This window comes from Mercenaria mercenaria, chromosome 10, assembly GCF_021730395.1.
Source record: "Mercenaria mercenaria strain notata chromosome 10, MADL_Memer_1, whole genome shotgun sequence".
NCBI lineage: Eukaryota > Metazoa > Mollusca > Bivalvia > Venerida > Veneridae > Mercenaria > Mercenaria mercenaria.
The window spans coordinates 51858294-51881147 of record NC_069370.1 but is presented as its reverse complement, the minus strand read 5'-3'; the positions used below and the strand labels follow the sequence as shown (position 1 = coordinate 51881147).

General features: G+C 37.4%; 1 protein-coding gene across 2 annotated transcripts in view; it reads right to left on the bottom strand.

Moving 5' to 3' along the window:
- LOC123561573 (uncharacterized) overlaps positions 1 to 22854 on the bottom strand; it is a 58158-nt gene that overhangs the window by 26092 nt on the left and 9212 nt on the right. For both annotated transcript variants that reach the window (XM_045354048.2, XM_053553076.1), the window contains 11 exons: positions 22658 to 22801; positions 21655 to 21922; positions 20574 to 20695; positions 19888 to 20002; positions 14078 to 14212; positions 12097 to 12201; positions 9263 to 9392; positions 5486 to 5527; positions 4770 to 4857; positions 2189 to 2299; positions 60 to 165 (listed from right to left, as the gene is read on the bottom strand). In XM_045354048.2, the coding sequence (XP_045209983.2) occupies positions 60 to 165; positions 2189 to 2299; positions 4770 to 4857; positions 5486 to 5527; positions 9263 to 9392; positions 12097 to 12201; positions 14078 to 14212; positions 19888 to 20002; positions 20574 to 20695; positions 21655 to 21922; positions 22658 to 22801 (1366 nt within the window). The remainder of the gene's footprint in view (positions 1 to 59; positions 166 to 2188; positions 2300 to 4769; positions 4858 to 5485; positions 5528 to 9262; positions 9393 to 12096; positions 12202 to 14077; positions 14213 to 19887; positions 20003 to 20573; positions 20696 to 21654; positions 21923 to 22657; positions 22802 to 22854) is intronic.

The window sequence follows — 22854 nt, the reverse complement described above, 5'->3', positions numbered from 1 at the left end:
TGCCATTTTAATATGCAGAATATAGACATGTAAACATTTAAAAGCATATTTATATTTACCCATGTCTTTAGTAGTGGAGCAATCATTCAGGTTGTACATCATCAAGTTTGACACAATGCCTGGTATTGTTAACTTCTCTGCGACACATATTGTAACACAATAACTCTAAAATGATAAAATAGTACAGGCTTTCATAACTTTTCATCATAATTGAGCTGTGCCATGAGAAAACCAACATAGTGGGTTTGCGACCAGCATGGATCCAGACCAGCCTGCGCATCCGCGCAATCTGGTCAGGATCCATGCTGTTCTCTTTCAAAGTCTATTGCAATTTGAAAAACTGTTAGCGAACAGCATGGATCCTGACCAGACTGCGCAGGCTGGTCTGGATCCATGCTGGTCGCAAAGCCACTATGTTGGTTTTCTCGAGGCGCAGCTCAATTATGATTAAGTTTACTGTTATTCTATTTGTAACTTCACTCGTTTCCTCAAACAGGTTTCAGTAAAACCTTTACCTAAGCACTTCTCAAAGCTAAAGATATACAACAACAAAAATCACTCATGCATCTCAACAGAACTGACATTCAAAACAAAAGTAAACTTGATGGTAATGCATTGAAAAAGCATCAAAGAAGACTACAGTAGCATACTACAGGTTATATAAGTTACAAAGTCATTATTCCCTAATACAGTCAAACCTGTAAATATACAGCAAGCTTAGAAGTGGCAAAAAGAAGTCTTTGTTTGCAAGCATTTATGTTTAAAAGTTAAAAGACCATGTACATTTTAAACTAAACTAGATATGTGTCCACACACTGGTGTCCCTACTTCCTGTCATTTTACCTGGTTTCATGACTCTTGGTGATTTTTTTTTTAAACCTACATGCAACACTCTCTTTGAAGCACTTAATGCGATTTTTTCATGAAATCAAGTACCAGAACTCTCGTCTGGATGAGTGAAATCTAAAAAAAACACAAGGTGCACAACGTCACATGCTGAATAATATTAATAATTAGCCCACCATCATCAGATGGTGGGCTATTCAAATCACTCTGCGTCCGTGGTCCGTCGTCCTTCCGTTAACAATTTCTCGTTATCGCATTTCCTCAGAAAGTACTTGGGGGATTTTGACCAAACTTTGTCAGAATGATGTATTGGTACCCTAGTTGTGTCCCCCTGAAAATCAGACTGGTTAAACAATTTTTGAGTGAGTTATGGCCCTTTGTTTATTTTTACAATTTACATAGATTTATATAAGGAAAAACTTTGAAAATTTTCTTGTCCAAAACCACTGAGCTTAGGGATTTGATATTTGGTATGTAGCATCATCTAGTGATCCTCTACCAAGGATATTCAAATTATTTCCCTGGGGTCAAATATGGCCCTGCCCCGGGGGGTCACATGGTTTATACAGACTTATATATAGGGAAAAACTTTGAAAAACCTCTTATGTTTCGTAATCCTACGTCAAATTTTTTTAGGCTATAACTTTTTTTTATGTGCTACAAGCTTTTAAGTCCTTTCTATGAACATTTTAACTAAGTCAGAGGCAATAACACCAGCTGTGTGAAATTCCAAATTAAATCACCAGATGAACAACTTCACATGCTGAACAACAATTCTGTGAGATTTAGTCACTCCAGGTCAGATACTTTTTGAGATGTGCATAACACAAATTCAGATAGACAGACAAAAGCAAATCTAAGTGACCTCTACCAGAAATGAACAAGAGCTCGATTATTCAAAGAAATGATGAAAGTATAGCAGGGGCAGCAAAATCTGATTTTGACTTGCTTGTCCATTTTTTTCATTTGGTATTTTTAACTTGTCCGTATGATAGTTATACAGAAAATTCTGGTCAAATTTCACTTGTCTGTACAAGCTTTGGGACAACCTGGGCAGTAAGGACAACTGAATTTGCCGCCCCTGAGTATAGGGTAAAATTTGGAATGATATGCAAAACATAACCATTTAATGATGGTAAACGAGTGTTGAAAATTTCAAAACTTTATGTCAAAAGGTTTTGCCAAGATGTGGACTGGTAAAAAAAAACTTAACCAAGGTGTGATGCCAACATCAACGCCGTGTTGGGTAGGATAGTTCCAAACTATAATTTACATTGATTAGTAGCATGTGATAAGGAAAATAAAAGTATGTATGTACAGATTTTTTGCATTCAAGACTTACCTTTTTGCGGCTTGGCATCCACTCTACACTCAGACAGTCTTTGCTACCTTTTCCCTCAGTAAAGCTGCACAAATGTGTGATATCTAAGGGTCCACAGTGTTTGTCTTTGACCTATCAATTCAAGTTATAGATCACAGATAAGCATGTAACAACATCTCAATACAAGAACACTGCCTGTGGTTGCCAATGCTCATCTGCAAGTGCTAGACAATATGTTAAAACGAGAGGACCATGATGGTCCTGAATCGCTCACCTATCCCCACATGACCCAGTGTTGAACTGAGTATGACGTTGTTATTTCTATTATTTGACACAGTGACCTAGTTTTTGAGCACATGTGACCTAGATATCGTCAAGATAAAAAATTCTGACCAATTTTCATGAAGATCCATTGAAAAATATGGCCTCTAGAGAGGTCACAAGGTTTTTCTATTATTTGACCTAATGACCTAGTTTTTGAAGGCATGTGACCCACTTTAAAATATGGCCTAGATATCATCAAGGTGAACATTCTCACCAATTGTCATGAAGATCTCATGAAAAATATGGCCTCTAGAGAGGTCACAAGGTTTTTCTATTTTTAGAAATACTGACCTAGTTTTTGATCCCACGTGACCCAGTTTCGAACTTGAACTAGATATCATCAAGGCGAACATTCTGACCAATATTCATGAAGATCTCATGAAAAATATGGCCTCTAGAGAGGTCACAAGGTTTTTCTATTTTTAGACCTACTGACCTAGTTTTTGACCGCACGTGACCCAGTTTGGAATCTGACCTAGATATCATCAAGGTAAACATTCTGACCAATTTTCATGAAGTTCCATTGAGAAATATGGCCTCTAGAGAGGTCACAAGGTTTTTCTATTTTTAGACCTACTGACCTAGTTTTTGACCGCACGTGACCCAGTTTCGAACTTGTCCTAGATATCATCAAGGTGAACATTCAGACCAATTTTCATGAAGATCCATTGAGAAATATGGCCTCTAGAGAGGTCACAAGGTTTTTCTATTTTTAGACCTACTGACCTAGTTTTTGACCCCACGTGACCCAGTTTCGAACCTGACCTAGATATCATCAAGGTGAACATTCTGACCAATATTCATGAAGATCTCATGAAAAATATGGCCTCTAGAGAGGTCACAAGGTTTTTCTATTTTTAGAAATACTGACCTAGTTTTTAACCCCACGTGACCCAGTTTCGAACTTGACCTAGATATCATCAAGGTGAACATTCTGACCAACTTTCATGAAGATCCATTGAGAAATATGGCCTCTAGAGAGGTCACAAGGTTTTTCTATTTTTAGACCTACTGACCTAGTTTTTGACCCCACGTGACCCAGTTTCGAATCTGACCTAGATATCATAAAGGTGAACATTCTGACCAATATTCATGAAGATCTCATGAAAAATATGGCCTCTAGAGAGGTCACAAGGTTTTTCTATTTTTAGAAATACTGACCTAGTTTTTAACCCCACGTGACCCAGTTTCAAACTTGACCTAGATATCATCAAGGTGAACATTCTGACCAATTTTCATGAAGATCTTGTGAAAAATATGGCCTCTAGAGAGGTCACAAGGTTTTTCTATTTTTAGAAATACTGACCTAGTTTTGGACCGCATGTGACCCAGTTTCGAACTTGACCTAGATATCATCAAGATGAGCATTCTGACCAATTTTCATAAAGACCCCATGAAAAATGTGACCTCTAGAGTGGTCACAAGCAAAAGTTTACGCACGGACGCACGCACGGACGGACGACGGACGCTGCGCAATCACAAAAGCTCACCTTGTCACTTTGTGACAGGTGAGCTAAAAAAGAGTCACGGTTCTTGGCCTTTTTACTTATCATAACTGATAACAAAAATATGAGGTTTCAAATTATTCAATATAAGTGAACTTAAACAGGAGAAAAACCAAGAAATACTGATTTTCTAAGATAAAAAAAGCCCATAATTCTGACAAATTGCAAGAGAGAATTTTGGTTCTTGAAAAATCAAATGTCTGTTCTTTTTGATCACTCTACAAATATTGAGTTCAGTGAAATCAAAAGTACACTTTGGCAGGTGGCAGTCAAATGACGTTATTTTAAGACTGCTTTGCATATTGTTGTTAACAATATCAATCGGCGGCTTTGACGTTATTGGATCAGTCTGAAATCTCGCATGCACATGTTTTTGTAAACATTTGCCTGTGTGTACAATTAAATGGTTAATTGTTTGCAAATTGTGACAGTAGGTAGTAAGATAATTAAAGCCTCAGGTGTGTATCTCTCGATAATCAAGGGGATTAAAAACAACTATCAAATTTATGCCTGAAGACTAAATCATTAATTTTTCGGGCTATACAATATGGAGTTCCAAGGTAGCCCGGCGGGCATGCTCTAAAAATATTTAGTAGCCCCACAGAATTTTCTGGTAGCCCGCGGGCCCCGGACATGGGATTTCTGAAAGCCTGCATGTCCCAACATAAAAGCTGTTTTTGACAAAATAACAAAAAAGAAATTTAATTATTATTTAAAATATCACCCCAAATCATATTTCTGAAAACATTAATTATAACAAATTATACCATTACCTGTAATAATGCAATTTCATGGTTGATGCGAACAATACAATCTGGAATTTTGTCTTCCTGAATGTTACTTTGATCATACAAACAGAATCTGAAAGATAGTGACCATTTTACAGATACTGAATATAGAATCTAAGACACTGACAATTTTTACAGAATCCGAAAGATATTGACTATTTTACAGAATCTGAAATTTACAGAATCTAGAAGATACTATTTTACTGTTGGGAAAGACATTAATTTAACTCTTTTTTTTTCTACAAAGTATAATTTGATAAAACCCTGATTTTTCTGAACTTCAGAATATATTCAGAAAATCTGTCACATCAAAAAAGATAGGGTAGAGTTATGTTCTTGACTTTTTGCAAAACTGATACAAAAAATTTTGACCTCACACAAGTTTTCATAATAGGTGTCTGTGGGAAAATCACAACTTTGATGACATTTTATTTATTTATTTATTTATTTATGTCTTTGAAAATTTTCATTAAAATCTACATTTTCACAAATAGATTTTTTTCAGTAAGTAGATTTTAATGAAAATTTTCAAAGACATAAATAAACATATGATCTATAATATGGTGAAATAATATATTCATTCAAAAGTTATTCAACGTGAGCAAGTACTACCTTCCCACAAGCAAATAAAATCTCTAAGGAAGTACTGAGCTAATCAACTTGGTTAGTAAAGTTAGAAAACACAGTCAGAAAATAGTTACCTTACAAGCACTTGTATTCCAAATGTGTCAAATGAAGGATCTCTGCAATGTAGTAACAAGATTATTAAAGACTTACAATGCACTAGTTTTAAATGTGCTGCACAAGAGAGTGAAGTGAAAAAGTCTGTAATTACTTCGGATCCATGAATCTCCTGTCTCTCGTAAAACTGGCTTAAAAGAATGAGTAACAGTTAACAGGGCTTCCATTAAGCGGCGTCCCGGCGTAAAATACGCTAAAAATTATGATCCGTACACCAATACACAAAGTCAGAGGCGTACCAAGGACTTCTGATATTTTCAAAGGACGACAAAATCAATACACCGTGACGTAACTTCATGTGAATGACGTGATTAGCTCCGCCCCGAAACTAATCAAAGCGGTTTAATAACTCTTGATTGTCAGCCTCGTAAAAACTGCCTGCAGTGTTTGAAGTGTGAGACTAGTGTGAAAGCATCGTGTTTGATAGAGACCGTCTGTAAATGTAATAAAACCGTTATCCAGATCAGTTGACATGTTTAGAAGGTGCTAATTGCCGACAATAAAACATTACATGCATTCGGCTCAGATAAAGTTGGTGAAACAAGCTCCGAAGTCGAAAGACAAAGTAACTAATTGTGGAAAATATATCGATAATTTCAGCAAAAAAACCTCAGCAAGTAACTATTTTCTTCTAGCAATTGACATTTCACATCCAGTTTAAATTAAAACATTTTTTTCGATCGGTAATAAATTTGCTACTTACTTTGGATTTTCGTGAATGATAAATCCTCTTTTTACAGTATTTTTTAGAGAAAAAAAAAACAAAACAAAACATTCAATTTTTCTCCTACTAAGAACTGATATCTTTGACACATTTTGATGACACCAGCACGTGGCTTCAAAGGGAGGTGTCGGCAAAATTTTCCTTTATTGATTTTCTTTGATGTAGGATGAAAGTTAACTGGTTGGGTATTGCAAGGTGAATGACGTTATTTGGCATAATTCTACTCCAAGTAAAATGTACTTTAGATTTTTTAAAGTGGATTTTCGTTATGTAGCTGAACAACAGTAAGTCTGTTGATTTTAATAAAATGCTGACTGTTGCTATACGTATAATAAAACAATAAAATATTTTTTGTTAAATAAAATGTTTTCTAATCATTCTAGTGGTCCTTTTATTCTATTACTTTACACATTGTTCTGAACCAATAAGATATGATGATGATAGTAATGATGATGATGATGATGATATTGAAGGTCATTGTACAAAGTGATACTAGGTAGGACTCCCAAGAAATTTTAAGAGGGACTCCAAAATCTGAATGTTAGGCAGTCCTGACTCCATGAAATTGAATCCTAACGGAAGCCGAGTTAATTTAAACAAGAGGGCCATGATGGCCCTATACATCACTCACCAGAGTTGATCTGGCCTACTGACCTAGTTTTTGACCCCGCATGACCAAGAGTTGAACCTGACCTAAAGATCATCAAGACAAACATTCTGACTAAATTTCTTAAAGATTTGGTTACAACTGTGGCCTCTAGAGTGTTCACAAGCTTTTCCTTTGATTTGACCGGTGGCCTAGCTTTTGACCCCATATGACCCAGATTCGAACTTGACCTATAGATCATCAAGACAAACATTCTGACCAAGTTTCATAAAGATTGGGTCAAAAATGTGGTCTATAGAGTGTTCACAAGCTTTTCCTTTGATCTGATCAAAACAAACATTCTGACTAATTTCCATGAGTTTCAAACTTAAATTGTGGTCTCTGAAGTGTTGAAAAGAATTTCCTTTGATTTGACCAGGTGACCTAGTTTTTGACCCCACATGACCCAGTTTCGAACTTGGCCTAGAGATCATCAAGACAAACATTCTGACCAAGTTTCATAAAGATTGAGTCAAAAATGTGGTCTCTAGAGTGTTCACAAGCTTTTCCTTTGATCTGACCTACTGACCTAGTTTTTGACCCCACATGACCCAGTTTTGAACTTGACCTAGAGATCATCAAGTCTGTTCTGACCAGGTTTCATAAAGATTGGGTCAAAAATGTGGTCTCTAGAGTGTTTCCTATAATTTGACCTACTGACCTAGTTTTTGACCCCACATGACCCAGTTTCGAACTTGACCTATCTATCTATCTATTTATACTGCAGCACTCCTCTCTGCGAGTATTATGTGCAGCTGCGCGCCTGTACAAGAAGTTGAAAGTAGATTGGATAGGAGGATAAAAGTAATACACGATGTGTATTGCAAGTATGAATACAGTTGATAGTGTTAAAAACAAGAAGGATTTACAGATAAAAGCAGTTTAAAAACAGGTCTATCATGTTAAGCATTTTGTACAAGTTTGGTCACACCCTGCTTAAACTGATTCAGGGTGGGGGTTTGCACAAGTTGTACTGGAAGGGAATTCCAAAGCACTATGGTGGCTGGAAAGAAAGAGTACTTATAGTAATTACAGTAAGTGAGGATCTGAGTATAGGAGTGGGGATGCATATGTCTTGTTAGACGGGATGGGGGGCTGACATAGGGGGGGAGTGGCACAGCAACCAAACCATTCACTATCTTGTAGAACATAAGGAGGCGTGAATCAGATCTCCTATCTTCAAGGGTACGCCATCTTAGCTGACATAGCATGTCTGTGACACTGCTGTAAGGGGAGTAATCATGATTAACCCATCGCGCTGCCCTCCACTGAATCATTTCGATCTGGTGGATGTTTTGTTGGATGTAAGGGTTCCAAACACAGCTAGCATATTCTAGCTGTGGCCTGACTAGGGCTTTATAAGCTACTTCTCGAACTTTTGGATTCTTGCATGGGATATTTCGCTTGATGAAGTTTAGTGTTCAGGTAGCTTTGAGATCTAGAGATCATCAAGACAAACATTCTGACCAAGTTTCATAAAGATTGGGTCAAAAATATGGTCTCTAGTGTGTTCACAAGGCAAATGTTGACGCACGACGGATGTCAACGGATGCCGGACAATGACCAGTCACAATAGCTCACCTTGAGCTCACACTTGCAGCAGGGTTTCAGAAATGTACAAATTTATTGGTAGCCCAGTGGTACCAGTATTTTTAACTAGTAGCCCAACACTTTGGTTTATTTGGCAATACTTCCTTAGTGCTTGTATACTACAGCTGGATGGAATGCATAAATAAATATAGGGTTTCATAATTTTAGAAATACACATATGTTGTTATTAATTTCATTCTATAAAATAGCAATTATCATTAATCTTTTTTTTTCTCCTGGAGTTTCTCATTTGATGAATAAAACTTGTTAAATTAGAGATTCTTCTCCCTTTGATTATAATTGCAAAATGACAATACCATAAAAAGAATTGTCAATTAATTACTATAAACTTGCAAAGCCATATAAATACTGTATCAATTTTAGTTTATCTCAAAAAATCATTTAAAGTCAATAAATAATTCTGTCGGATTCTTAACATGTTTTAATTAGCAGTTTCATAAAAGGACTAAAACCAAGTAAATAACATTTATTACTTTCTTGGCACGAATTCGTTTGTCCAAAATATTGTGTATTTTCTGATATGATTTTGCCAATTTTCACTACATAATGGACAATTTTTGCATGCTGATACATGTACCTCTAATCCAATGTAAAATCCATGCTGTCTGCTAACAGTTTCTCAATAGGCTTTGAAAGCGAACAGCATGGATCCTGACCAGACTGCGAAGATGCCCAGGCTGGTCTGGATCCATGCTGGTCACAAATGCACTATGTCGGTTTACTCATGGTGCGGCTCATATATACATTTCTACTTACTTTGAATTAAGGATCAGACTGACAAGGTCTTCCTCAATACAAAAACAATACTTGATGCTCTTTGCAGAATTTGCGGAAGTGTTTCTGCGTGATGCACTTTGAGACCGCTCTTCGGCTTCTGCCAGACACCCTGATATAAACAAACAAGTAGAATATCATGATGACTAGGAAGATCATTTACCCAGCCATAAACAAAGAAAGAACTATATGAGTGACTATAGGACACTGATGCTCGTCCCCTTCCTGTCAATGTATATGGTTTCGTGACTCTAGGTAAATACTCTTCAACATAAACTTTCATTGTGTATTTAAACTAAGTCAAGGACCATAACTCTGGTCTGGTTGTGTGAAATCCCAAACAGAACACCAGGTGCACAACATATGATACATAAAAATCATCTCTAGGCCAAATATTTTTTGAGGCAGTTGTGGCAGAAACTTTTATGCACTTATTGCACATATTTTTCACCAAGTCAAGAGTCATAACTCTGGGCCCGTATTCACAAAGCTCCTAAGAAGAAAACATAGGAAAATCCTTAACTTTGTAAAATTTCCTGAACAACATAGCACAAAAGAAAGTGTCAACTTTATAAGATTTATTGATAATCTTCATTACTATGTTTGACTGTATGTGACAATATTATTAGAGATTCCAACTATCTCGATGATTGTACACAAAATGCTTTGGAACTTTTCCCTTAGTTAGTCCCTTGGGAAAAATTTTCCCACAAGAGCTTTATGAATACCAGCCCTGGTGTGGCTGTGTGAAATCCAATTCAAAACCCCAGATTCAAGACTTCACAGAAACTATAATATCTGAATGTGAAATATAGAATATATTACAGTACTAACTAAAGTATGTGTAAAAATGCTTAGTTTAGCGAAAAGCGAAGAAACTGCTTTTGCCTTTTATTCCTATTCTTTTTGCTTTTTCACAATTCAATTTTTCTGCTCTTGATCTCTGGATCCAAAATTCCTTGACTTTTGCCCAAGGTCCAACTTTCCCAGACCAATTACAAAATTTCCTGACTTTTGCCTGACCTTGAAAAAATACTATTTTCCCTGACTTATGGATGCCCCCCGAAATTTGCATATCAAAAGAACAAAAGTGTAATTTACTGACTGTGTAATTTACTGAATAATCAAAGGGCAATAAATCAGTGAAATATCATGGCAAAGTTCAAGCCAGAGGTTAATGAAAAATACTCTGGACAAGAATTGTATTATGTATACTACTGATGAATAATCCAAGAGCAATAACTCATTAGACAAGGCAGTATGAAAGACAGCTAAATCCCCCGCCACTGCTATGGATAGTGAAAGGGTAAACCTTTGATTTTAGCTGTGACCTTGACCTTGAACTGACATGGCTGACTCATGAATTCTACACAACGTCTTGATGAGGTGATCATTTGACCAAAGTTTCATGAAAATCCTTCAAGGGGTTTAGGAGATACAGAGCTGAAACCTTTGACCTTCATTTGTGACCCTGACCTTGAGTTGAAATGGCTGACTCATGAGTTCTTGATGAGGTGATCATTTGACCCAAGTTTGATGAAAATCCTTCAAGGGGTTAAGCAGATACAGAGTGGACACCAAATAGAAGGCTCAAACCTTCGACCCTTAGTTGTGACCTTGACCTTGAGCTGGCATCGTTGACTCATAATTTCTGCACATCGTTCTGATGAGGTAATCATTTGACCCAAGTTTTATAAAATTCCTTCAAGGGGTTTAGGAGATATAGAGCGGACGCGAAATAGAAGGCTCAAACCTTTGACCTTCAGTTGTGACCTTGACCTTGAGCCGACATGGCTGACTCATAAGTTCTGCACATCGTCTTGATGAGGTGATCGTTTGACCCAAGTTTGATGAAAATCCTTTAAGGGGTATAGGAGATATAGAGCGGACACAAAATGGAAGGCTCAAACCTTTGACCCTAAGTTGTAAACTTGACCTTGAGCCGGCATGTCTGACTCATAGGGTCTGCACATCATCTTGATGAGGTGATCGTTTGACCCAAGTTTTATAAAATTCTTTCAAGGGGTTTAAGAGATATAGAGCGGATACAAAATGGAAGGCTCAAACCTTTGACCTTGAGTTGTGACCTTGACCTTGAGCCAGCATGGCTGACTCATGGGTTCTGCATATCGTCTTGATGAGGTGATCATTTGACCCAAGTTTTATAAAATTCCTTCTAGGGGTTTAGGAGATATAGAGCGGACACAAAATGGCAGGCTCAAACCTTTGACCTTGAATTGTGACCTTGACCTTGAACCGACAAGGCTGACTCATGGGTTCTGCACACCGTCTTGATGAGGTGATCATTTGACCCAAGTTTCATGAAAATCCTTCAAGGGGTTTAGGAGATATGGACCGGACACGATTTTGTTACGGACGGAAGGACGGACGCAGACCATTCCTATAATCCCTCTGCCATGGCGGGGGATTAAAAATCATCAGACCGGAACACGAAGATAATATGCACATCTCCTCTTGATGATGAACCTTCCCATGAGTTATGGCTGAATTCCAACCACTGGTTGCTGAGAAATACTCCAGACAAAAATTGTACTATAGTATACAACTGTTGAATAATCAAAGGGCAATATCACTGTGAAAAAACATCCGACCAGAACATTAAGACAATAATGCAAGTGAAGCTTCCTATGAAGTTTCCCTAAATTCCTACCAGTGGTTGCTAAGAAATACTCAAGACAAAAAATGCAGGATGGACAGTAAAAGTGGCAACTATATGCTACCCCTTTTGTAAGCATAAATAAACAGAAGAAACATCTGGTATAAATGAATGCATAGCCCTATAATACTCAACTTACTTAGCCCGAGTGACAGTGGTGTCAGCTTGAGTGGTGTACACAAGACCTTGTGCAGCATCAAAGGGACCATCTTAACATGACATTTTGGAATACCAATGTGCTCTTCTGTGAAAAAAAGTTTAGAATTCAATTTATACATATCAAAAATACACGTAGTTCATGTATGAAATCGTATATAATAAATTTATGCCCACCTGGTTAACTATTAAGACTATGAAATCAACGCTATTTAGTTCATATGTAAAGCAGGTGTATATTCTCTATGTCGATTTGACAAAAGACAATTTATTTGACATTACTAGTCCTCAACCTTTGGAACTGCCAGTTACTTGAGGAGAATAGGCTAGTACTGGTAGTGATTCCAGATAAACTGGTTACATGAACTGACCATTGTTACACTACCAAAATACTGCTGTTAATCCTTATTGTTTTTGATGATCTTTTTTAACTGAGAACTTTATGAAGAAATACTAAAAATATTGTAACACACAAGAGCACTGCCTTGCGGGTGCTGACACACATCTGATTTTTTTTGTATAATAGAAATATTGTCCTACCCATGATTTTCTAAGTCTAAAAAGGGCCATCATTCTTGCAAAAAGCAGGATGGAGTTATGTTTCTTGATGTACAGGGTCAGCTTATGATGGTGAACAAGTGTTGCAAGTTTCAAAGCAATAGATTTGATAGTTTAAGAGAAAAAGTTGACCTAAACATAAAACTTAACCAAGAAAACTGATTTTATGTTATGTTTCTTGCTGTACAGGGTCAGCTTATGATAGTGAACAAGTGTTGCAAGTTTTAAAGCAATAGCTTTAATAGTTTAGGAGAAAAGCTGACCTAAACATAAAACTTAACCAAGAAAACTGATTTTCTAAGTCCAAAAGGGGCAATAATTCTTGCAAAAAGCAGGATGGAGTTATATTTCTTGATGAACAGGGTCAGCTTATGATGGTGAACAAGTGTTGCAAGTTTCAAATCGATAGCTTTGATAGTTTAGGAGAAAAGTTGACTTAAACATAAAACTTAACCAAGAAATCTGGTATTTTCTTAGTCCAAAAGGGGCCATAAATCTTGCAAAAAGCAGGATGGAGTTATGTTTCTTGCTGTACAGGGTCAGCTTATGATGGTGAACAAGTGTTGCAAGTTTCAAAGCAATAGCTTTGATAGTTTAGGAGAAAAGCTGACCTAAACATAAAACTTAACCAGGCAATGCCGACGCCGACACCGATCAAGTGATGACAATAACTCATCATTTTTTTTCAAAAAATCAGATGAGCTAACAAGTAAAGTGATGTTAACTATTAGGTGAAAGGCAAAATACACACACTGTACTACATCTTACCATAACATTCATTATTTTTTTGCAAGGCAAGGGACAAGCATCTATTTTATTACACAGTCATTTCACTTGAAAGGCAAGGGACAAGCGTCTATCTTATCACAAAGTCATTTCACTTGAAAGGCAAGGGACAAGCATCTATCTTATCACACAGTCATTTCACTTGAAAGGCAAGGGACAAGCGTCTATCTTATCACACAGTCATTTCACTTGAAAGGCAAGGGACAAGCGTCTATCTTATCACAAAGTCATTTCACTTGAAAGGCAAGGGACAAGCATATCACATAACTGTTTACTTGAAAGGCCATGGACAAAAATCTTACCACATTCATGTTACTTAAAAAGGTAAGGGACTCACATCTTGCCATAACTTTTCTTTCTAGAAATGAAAAGTTTATTTTTTCAAGGATTATCAGGAAATGAGCATGTAGGCCCATTAATTTTCTGCTGCATCAATACTGAACTTGAAAGGCAAGGGACACAGATCTTAGCACATCATTTTCTTGAAAGGCAAGGGATACACATCTTACCATACTGTTTCTTATCATTGAAAGGCAAGTGATATGTATACATGTATCAGCATAATGTTAATCTGCTTCATAATGTTAATCTACTTGAAAGGCAAGAAACACACAACTTACCAGTACAAGCTTTCACAATGCAAGAATTCATTCTCAAATCAATGAACGAACTGGCTTCATACTGTTCCAAACTGCCAGCAGCAAGAGGTTTCTTTTCAACATATTCACTCTCAATTACTCTACTGTCTTGTTCCCCTGAAACAAATTTACCTAGGTCTTGTTTTTTTCCTTTCATTCACATGAGAAAATTGCCCGTCTTAAATAAAACCATTGTTTGTTACCATCAAAAATACAGAAATACCTTAGCATCATTCATTTTTTTTTGCCAAAGAGACCATGATATATAATATCAAAACATATTCTAACTAGAGCTATCACTAAAGGTGATGAATGTACCCCCCGCATGCACTAACACAGTACATTGCAATTTGACGCACACAAGACTGCATAATTATGTGGACTGCATGTATATAGACTGTATGTATACAGTATAGTAACAAAAAACAAAGTCCTATAACTATGCAGAATATTTATCTAAAAGAATGTAACATGCACCATGCAAAACTAGGGTTTGTACTGATCACTTGTGTGAAGTTTCATTAATTTGTGTGCAAGGGTTTGGTAGATTAGGCACTCACAAGATTGCAACTACTGTTGTTACTGATCACTTGTGTGAAGTTTCATTAAATTGTGTCATGGGGATGAGGAGAGATGGTGCGCACAAGATTGTGTCTATGTATATAGTGTAGTAACAAAACAAGAGGGCCATGATGGCCCTATATCGCTCACCTGTTATCATTGCACTTAAGGACAAGTCTTCAAGGTCAAAAGATCATAATAGAAATCAATCAAAAGAATTATGAGAAAATATAGTTGAAATTTTCTTTAAGTAACTTTAAAAACAAGATTTGAAAACTTTTTGTAGAGGTCCACTAGGCAATGCTACATGTCAAATATCTAAGCTCTTCTGGTTTATTTTTAGAAAATTTTGAAGATTTTTCTATGTCAATTTGACCCCAGGGGTCATGATTTGAATAAACTTTGTAAAAGTCTAATAGGCAATGCTACATGTCAAATATCTAAGATCTAGGCCTTCTGGTTTATTTTTAGAATTTTTTTTTAAGATTTTCCTATGTAAAATCAAGTGACCCCTAGGGCGGAGTCAATTTTGACCCCGGGGGACAAGGTTTGAACAAATTTTGTAGAGGTCCACTAGGCAATGCTACATGTCAAATATCTAGTCTCTACGCCTTCTAGTTTATTTTTAGAAAATTTTTGAAGATTTTCCTATGTAAAATCAAGTGACCTCTGGGGCGGGGTCAATTTTGACCCAGGGGGTCATGATATGAACAAATTTTGTAGAGGTCCACTAGGTAATGCTACATGTGAAATATCTAAGCTCTAGGCCTTCTGGTTTGTTTTTAGAAAACTTTTGAAGATTTTCCGTTGTAAAGTCAAGTGACCCCTAGGGCGGGGTCAATTTTGACCCCCGGGTCATAATTTGAACAACTTTAGTAGAGGTCAACTAGGCAATGCTACATGTCAAATATCTAAGCTCTAGGGCTTCTGGTTTTTGAGAAGAAGATTTTTTAAATATTTTCTTATGTAAAATCAAGTGACCCCTGGGGCGGGGTCAATTTTGACCCCGGGGGCCATGATTTGAACAAATTTTGTAGAGGTCCACTAGGCAATGCTACATGTGAAATATCTAAGCTTTAGGCCTTCTGGTTTATTTTTAGAAATTTTTTGAAGATTTTCCTATGTAAAATCAAGTGCCCCCTGGGGCAGAGTCAATTTTGACCCCGGGGTCATGATTTGAACAATTTTAGTAGAGGTCCACTAGGCAATGCTACATGTCAAATATCTAAGCTCTAAGGCTTCTGGTTTTTGAGAAGAAGATTTTTTAAGATTTTCTTATGTAAAATCAAGTGACCCCTGGGGCGGGGTCAATTTTGACCCCGGGGTCATGATTTGAACAAACTTGGTAGAGGTCCACTAGGCAATGCTTCACACCAAATATCTAAGCTCTAGGTCTTCTGGTTTTTGAGAAGAAGATTTTTAAAGTTTTTCCTTTCGGTTGCCATGGCAACCAGTGTTCTGCATAGAATTCAATTCTTTGAACAATTTTGAAAGGGGGCCATCCAAGGAACATCCCTGTGAAGTTTCATCAAAATTGGCCTGTTGGTTTAGGAGGAGATGTTGTTTAAAGGAAAGTGTGGACGGACGACGGACTGACGGACAGACGGACGGACGGACGGACGCCGGACGGTGAGCGATCACAATACCTCACCCTGAGCACTTTGTGCTCAGGTGAGCTAAAAACAAAGTCCCATAACTCTGCAAAATTTTTTTCTGAAAGAACCTAACATGCCCCATGCACAACTACTGTTGGTACTGATCACTTGTGTGAAGTTTCATTAAATTGTGTCAAGGGGATGAGGAGAGATGGTGCGCACAAGATTGTGTCTATGTATATAGTATAGTAACAAAAAAACAAAGTCCCATAACTCTGCAAATTTTTTTTCTAAAAGAACCTAACATGCCCCATGCACAACTACTGTTGGTACTGATCACTTGTGTGAAGTTTCATTAAATTCTGTCAAGGGGATAAGGAGAGATGGTGCGCACAAGATTGCGTCTACGGACAGACGGCCAGACGGACGTTCCTACATATGGATACTTATGTGGCTACTCTTTTGTTCTCTCTATTGTTCTTGTAGCCATGTAAGAGAAAAATAGCCACATAAAAGCCTTACGGAATGAATGAAATCAAAGGAAAAGTACAGTTACCTATTGTTCCTATAGCCACCTAAGTATGCAAATGTGAGCTCGGACAGACAGACAGACGGACAGACAGACAACCTGAAACCAGTATACCCCCCCTTACAACTTTGTTGTCGGGGGGTACAAAAACAAGTAGTTTGTCTCCTAAAATGTGTAATATATCTTTTATTAACTTTTCTATCTTACAGACTTCATCATCTAATGGAGCAAAATTTGGCATCCTAACCAAAGAAACACTGAAGTTAAAGCATCCATATCTAAAATTATTTTTATAAAGTACCTGGTATATCAATACAGAATATAATATTTAAAAGCCCTTGCAGTAATATATACTACATCATACTATTCTACTTGAATGGCAAGAAAGAAACAACTCACATGCTTTCATAATGCTAGAATTCATTCTCAAAGTTAATGCTTGGATATATTTTTCGAAGTATGCCAGATTATATTACTTATAAGAATTATATCTTTGTTTTTTTGGGGGTTTAACGCCATTTTTCAACAGTATTTCAGTCATGTAACGGCGGGCAGTTAACCTAACCAGTGTTCCTGGATTCTGTACCAGTACAAACCTGTTCTCCGCAAGTAACTGCCAACTTCCCCACATGAATGATCAGAGGTGGAGGACTAATGATTTCAGACACAATGTCGTTTATCAAATAGTCACGGAGAACATAAGCCCTGCCCGAGGATCGAACTCGCGAACCCGCGATCCGTAGACCAACGCTCTTACCTACTGAGCTAAGCAGGCGGGCTCAAGATTATATCTAAAACTTTTAGAGATCACATAATAAAATAATGAATAATCATGCATTTTCATAACAGCCAAGAAACAGATCCTTGATCAGGTGAATTGAGCCGCACCATGGGAAAACCAACATAGTGGCTTTGCGACCAGCATGGATCCAGACCAGCCTGCACATCCACGCAGTCTAGTCAGTATCCATGCTGCTCGTTAACAGTTTTACTTGCAATAGGCTTTGAAAGTGAACAGCATGGATCCTGACCAGACCGCGCACAAAGCCACTATGTTGGTTTTCTCATGGCGTGGCTCATTTATCTTTGTTTCTGTGAATGTTATGTCAAGATTCTGATCTATTACAGGGCCGTTAGCTAATTCGGCATATAAGTGTCACAGTATTACCATCAAATCAGTAAAAGCCACATGTAAATGATTTAAAACTAGCGCATGTCTCCCATCTAAATAGTATGTCAGTCTTTATATACTGTTTACTCACTACAAATATACCTTTGAAGACTGAAAAGGCTGAATTTGGGTAATTCAAGGGCCATAATTCTGAAACGCTTTGGGTGATTTGGCTTGTTAATGAACTTGGCCGAGGAGTTAGGGTATAAAACATTTTGTTCAAGTTTAGTGAAAATCGGATGAGAACTGTTCCACTTAGAGCACGGACAAGTCTTAGAGTAAAAAGGCAGATTTTAGGTAATTCAAGGGTCATAATTCCAAAGTGCCTGTGCCGATTTGGCTTGTTATCGAACTTAGCCAAAGACTTATGGTCAAACAAATTTTTTTCAAGTTTGGTGAAGAGCGGAAGAGAAATGTTCCACTTAGAGAGCAAACAATAGTAAAAAGGCCGATTTTCGGTAATTCAAGGGCCATAATTCCAAAGTGCTTAGGTCGACTTGGCTAGTTATCAAACTTGGCCGAGGACTTATGGTCAAACATAGTTTGTTTAAGTTTGGGGAAGATCAGATGAGAAATGTTCGACTTAAAGAGTGCAGACAATATTTATGACAGACAGACATACACACAGACAGAGGTATATCAATATGTCTCTCCCCCAATGTATAGTTATATAGGCAAGAAGTCAATAGGGGACAGGAGCAAAAGTCAAAGAGATACTGATGGTTGGCTGAAATAGGGATCATCTACTTGGCATGTCCAATCATCCCACTAAGTTTCAACATTCTGGGCCTAGCGGTTCTCAAGTTATGAACTGCAAAGGGTTTTCCATGTGCAGACCTTTGACCTTGAACTTTGATTGAATGACCCCAAAATCAGTAGGGGTCATCTACTCTGCATGTTCAATCATCCTATTAAGTTTCAACATTCTGGGTCAAGTGGTTCTTGTTACTGATTGAAAAGTGTTTTCTATGTTCAGCCACCTGTGACCTTGACCTTTGATGGTGTGATCCCAGAAACAATAGGGGTCATCTACTTTGTAGGTCCTATCACCCTATGAAATTTGAAGGGTTTAGGTCAGACGGTTCTCACGTTACTGACTGAAAATGGATTTCCATGTTCTGTCTGCTGCAACCTTAAACTTTAATAGAATGATCCTGCAATCAATAGAGGTCATCTACTCTACATGTGCAATCATCCTATGAAGTTTCAACATTCTTGGCTAAGTGGTTCTCAAGTTACTGACCAGAAATGGTTTTCCGTGTTCAGGCCCCAGTGATGTTGACCTTAACTGAGTGACCCCAAATCAATAGGGGTCGTCTACTCTGCATGACTTTTATAATGAAGTTTCAACATTCAGACGATGATTCTGGGTCAAGTGGTTCTCAAGTTATTGATCAGAAATGGTTTTCCATGTTCAGACCCCTGTGACCTTGAGCATTACTAGAGTGATCCCAAAACCAATAGGGGTCATAAACTCTGCATGACCAATCATCCTATGAAGTTTCAATATTCTGGGTCAAGTGGTTCTAAAGTTATTGATCGGAAATGGTTTTCCATGTTCAGGCCCAAGTGATCTTGACCTTTGATAAGAGTTACCCCAAATCAATAGGGGTCATCTACTGTGCATAACTTATCATCCTATGAAGTTTCAACAGTCTGGGTCAAGTGGTTCTAAGTTACTGATTGGAAATGGTTTTCAATGTTCAGGCCCCTGTGATCCTGACCTTTGATGGAGTTGCCCCAAAAACAATAGGGGACGTCTACTCCATAGGCCCTGTCATCCTATAGAGTTTGAAGGTTCTAGGTTGAAAGGTTCTACAGATATTGATCGGAAATGAAGTGTGACCGATGGACAGGGCAAAAACAATAATTATGTCCCCCCCAGTGGAGTGGGGGGGGGGGGGGGGGGGGGGAGGGATATAAAATATATAAATACCCTTATATGAGCAAACGCCAATCTTCAGACCACTTTTCAGACCAATAGTACAATGTTTTCTCCTGTTTACAACTCTCCCTAAATGCCAAACTTCCCCGTTGTCTGATGTCATAACCTGTTACAAAGCAATTTCTAACAGTTGGTAATCTCACATATTTAGATAATGCATTATGCAGAACGATAAATTCTTTAATCTTACATAAGAACTTTGATCACATTAACCCTTACCCTGCTAAATTTCTATAATGAACTTGTCCATCTTTCAATTTGGACAGAACCATTAACTGTTAAAAGGGGTGCTTACCAAAAAGGTACTGACTGAATGGCGAACAGTGCAAATCATGATCAGACTGCATGGATGTGCAGGCTGATCATGATCTACACTGGTCGCAAAGGCAGAATCAATCATGTCCAGCACAATAAGGGTTAATAATCATTACGGTGAAAGTTGTCCTGAAAGGATATTAAACTCTCAGTTCATTCAATTCATTCTACATCAAACTGAAAAGTTTGTCTTGTGTTTAATGCTTTCTTTGGTTTTGATTACAGATTTCATCATGTACGCAGAAAGTCACTTTTCACATAGAGAGAAATAGGCCTGTAAAAAAGTTTGTACAAACTAACATTTGACTTTTACAGTTTTATAGTCATTCTCACTTGTCTGAAGTAATGAAACAAATATCAACCTTGTACCCATCAATTAGATGGTCTTTTTCCGGAGGTCTCCAATACACTTTCAGTACATTGCTGTAATGTGAGGTATACAATACTACTGTCTTAACTTCTAATGGAGGTTCTGGTGGTAGCTCTGTAAAAAACAAACAGTTTTATGGTTATACAGAATGGTTCCTGTCAACTTTACTTCATGATTCAATACGAAGTGGCCATATTATTTGCATCTTTATTTACTTGTTCTTAAATAACCAATACAAATATGGCCTTTTCCTATTCAATCCATGTACTATCCCAGGCAGCCACCCCCACCCCCACCAAGGCAAAATTGCTTTTACCAATCCTAGAAGAGGACCTTCTTTCCTTGTAACTATAATTGAGCCGTGCCATGAGAAAACCAACATAGTGGCTTTGCGACCAGCATGGATCCAGACCAGCCTGCGCATCTGCGCAGTCTGGTCAGGATCCATGCTGTTCGCTAACAGTTTCTCTGATTCCAGTAGGCTTTAAAAGCGAACAGCATGGACCCTGACCAGACTGCGCGGATGCGCAGGCTGGTCTGGATCCATGCTGGTCGCAAACCCACTATGTTGGTTTTCTCATGGCACGGCTCATATGCATAACCTTTCTTTAATGTGACATATAGTTAAATACTGCAAAATCATTAATTTTGTCAGCATAAAATTTTTTTGGTTTTGACCAAAATGGCTGTTGCCCATGAATATTTATTCATGGGTTTCAATGTGTGAACATAAAATGGTGCTTTAGCTTGTTATAACAATTTAAAACTTACTTTCTATAATAAACTTGTCCATCTTTCAATTTGAACAGTACCATTACCTGTTAAAAGGGGTTTTTACCAAAAAGATACTGACTGATTGTCGAACAGTGCAGATCTTGATCAGACTGCATATCCATGGAGTCTGATCAAGACCTACACTGGTCACAAAGGCAGAATCAGTAAGTGTCCAGCATGATAAGGGTTAATATTTTTGATTGATTTTAACATAAAATAAATGATTTCACAATGAGTTTTAATTAAGTATATTATCATAGGGACTTTACACTAAATGCTTTCATGAAAAAAGCCATTACCAATTGAATATGTGCTGTTTGGTATTGACATTTTCAGCAACTCTACAGTGCCTCCTGCCATAGTGTCTTTTCTTAAAAATGTTTCACGAATACGACTCATATTTTCACAGATAGCAGTTGCATTTGGTACACTTTTTGATTTTCCATGCAAGTATTTCCTCAGTTTTGCTTTGATAAATATTCCCATTTTCTTCCCGTCATCTAAGATCTGCGGATCCATTCTTTGAGGAACTGAGGCTTTTCTCTGCATCTCACTGTCACTTCCTGCCTGTAGATAAACAGATAATACACAAAGGTTGAAATTTAAAGAGATAAAACTTAGACTGAAATTTCAGACATCTACACTTCATTCTGATCATGTATTTAACAAGAGCACTGCCTACAGGTGCCATTGCTCATCTGCAAGTGCTGGACAATATGTAAGAAAAGAGTTATAGTGCAGATTTTCCAAGTACAAAAAGGGCCATAATTCTGACAAAATGTAAATTAGAGTTATGGTTCTTGACCTATAGAGTCCCCTAATGATGATAAACAAGTGTGCAAAGTTTCAAAGCTGTAGCTTTTATAGTTTTTGAGATAAGAAGGACCTAAACAAAAATTTAAACCTAGAAAATCAAATTTTCTAAGTACAAAAAGAGCCATAATTCTGACAAAATGCATATCAGAGTAATGGATCTTGGCCTTCATAGTCCCCTAATGATGATAAACAAGTGTGTATAGTTTCAAAGCTGTAGCTCTTACAGCATTTGAGAAAAGTGGGCCTAAACAAAAATTTAAACTGACGCCAACAATCAAGTGATAAACAATACCTAGTAGATCAGACAAGCTAAAAATATGTTTAAAACTACAGAAGTTTTCTCAGGAGGTTATATGCATAGGATCAACCAGCTGAAAAACTGACAAGCAAATCATAAAAATAAAACCATTTACCACCCAGACTTCGATCTAGGGATATTAAAACTCCAATATGATAAGGAAGCTATGCTTGTAGCAACAATCTTACCTCTGATGCTGAAACAGTCTCCTCAGACTGTAGGGAAGCTGCACATTTCTTATGTTGCCAACGTAAACTTACATTTTCTACTTTGCCGCACACTTTACACAAAAACATATACCTGTGATCAAAGACATTTGTTGGACCACATTCCTGAAAGAAAATAGTTCAAATATTTGAGCCGTGCCATAAGAAAACCAACATGG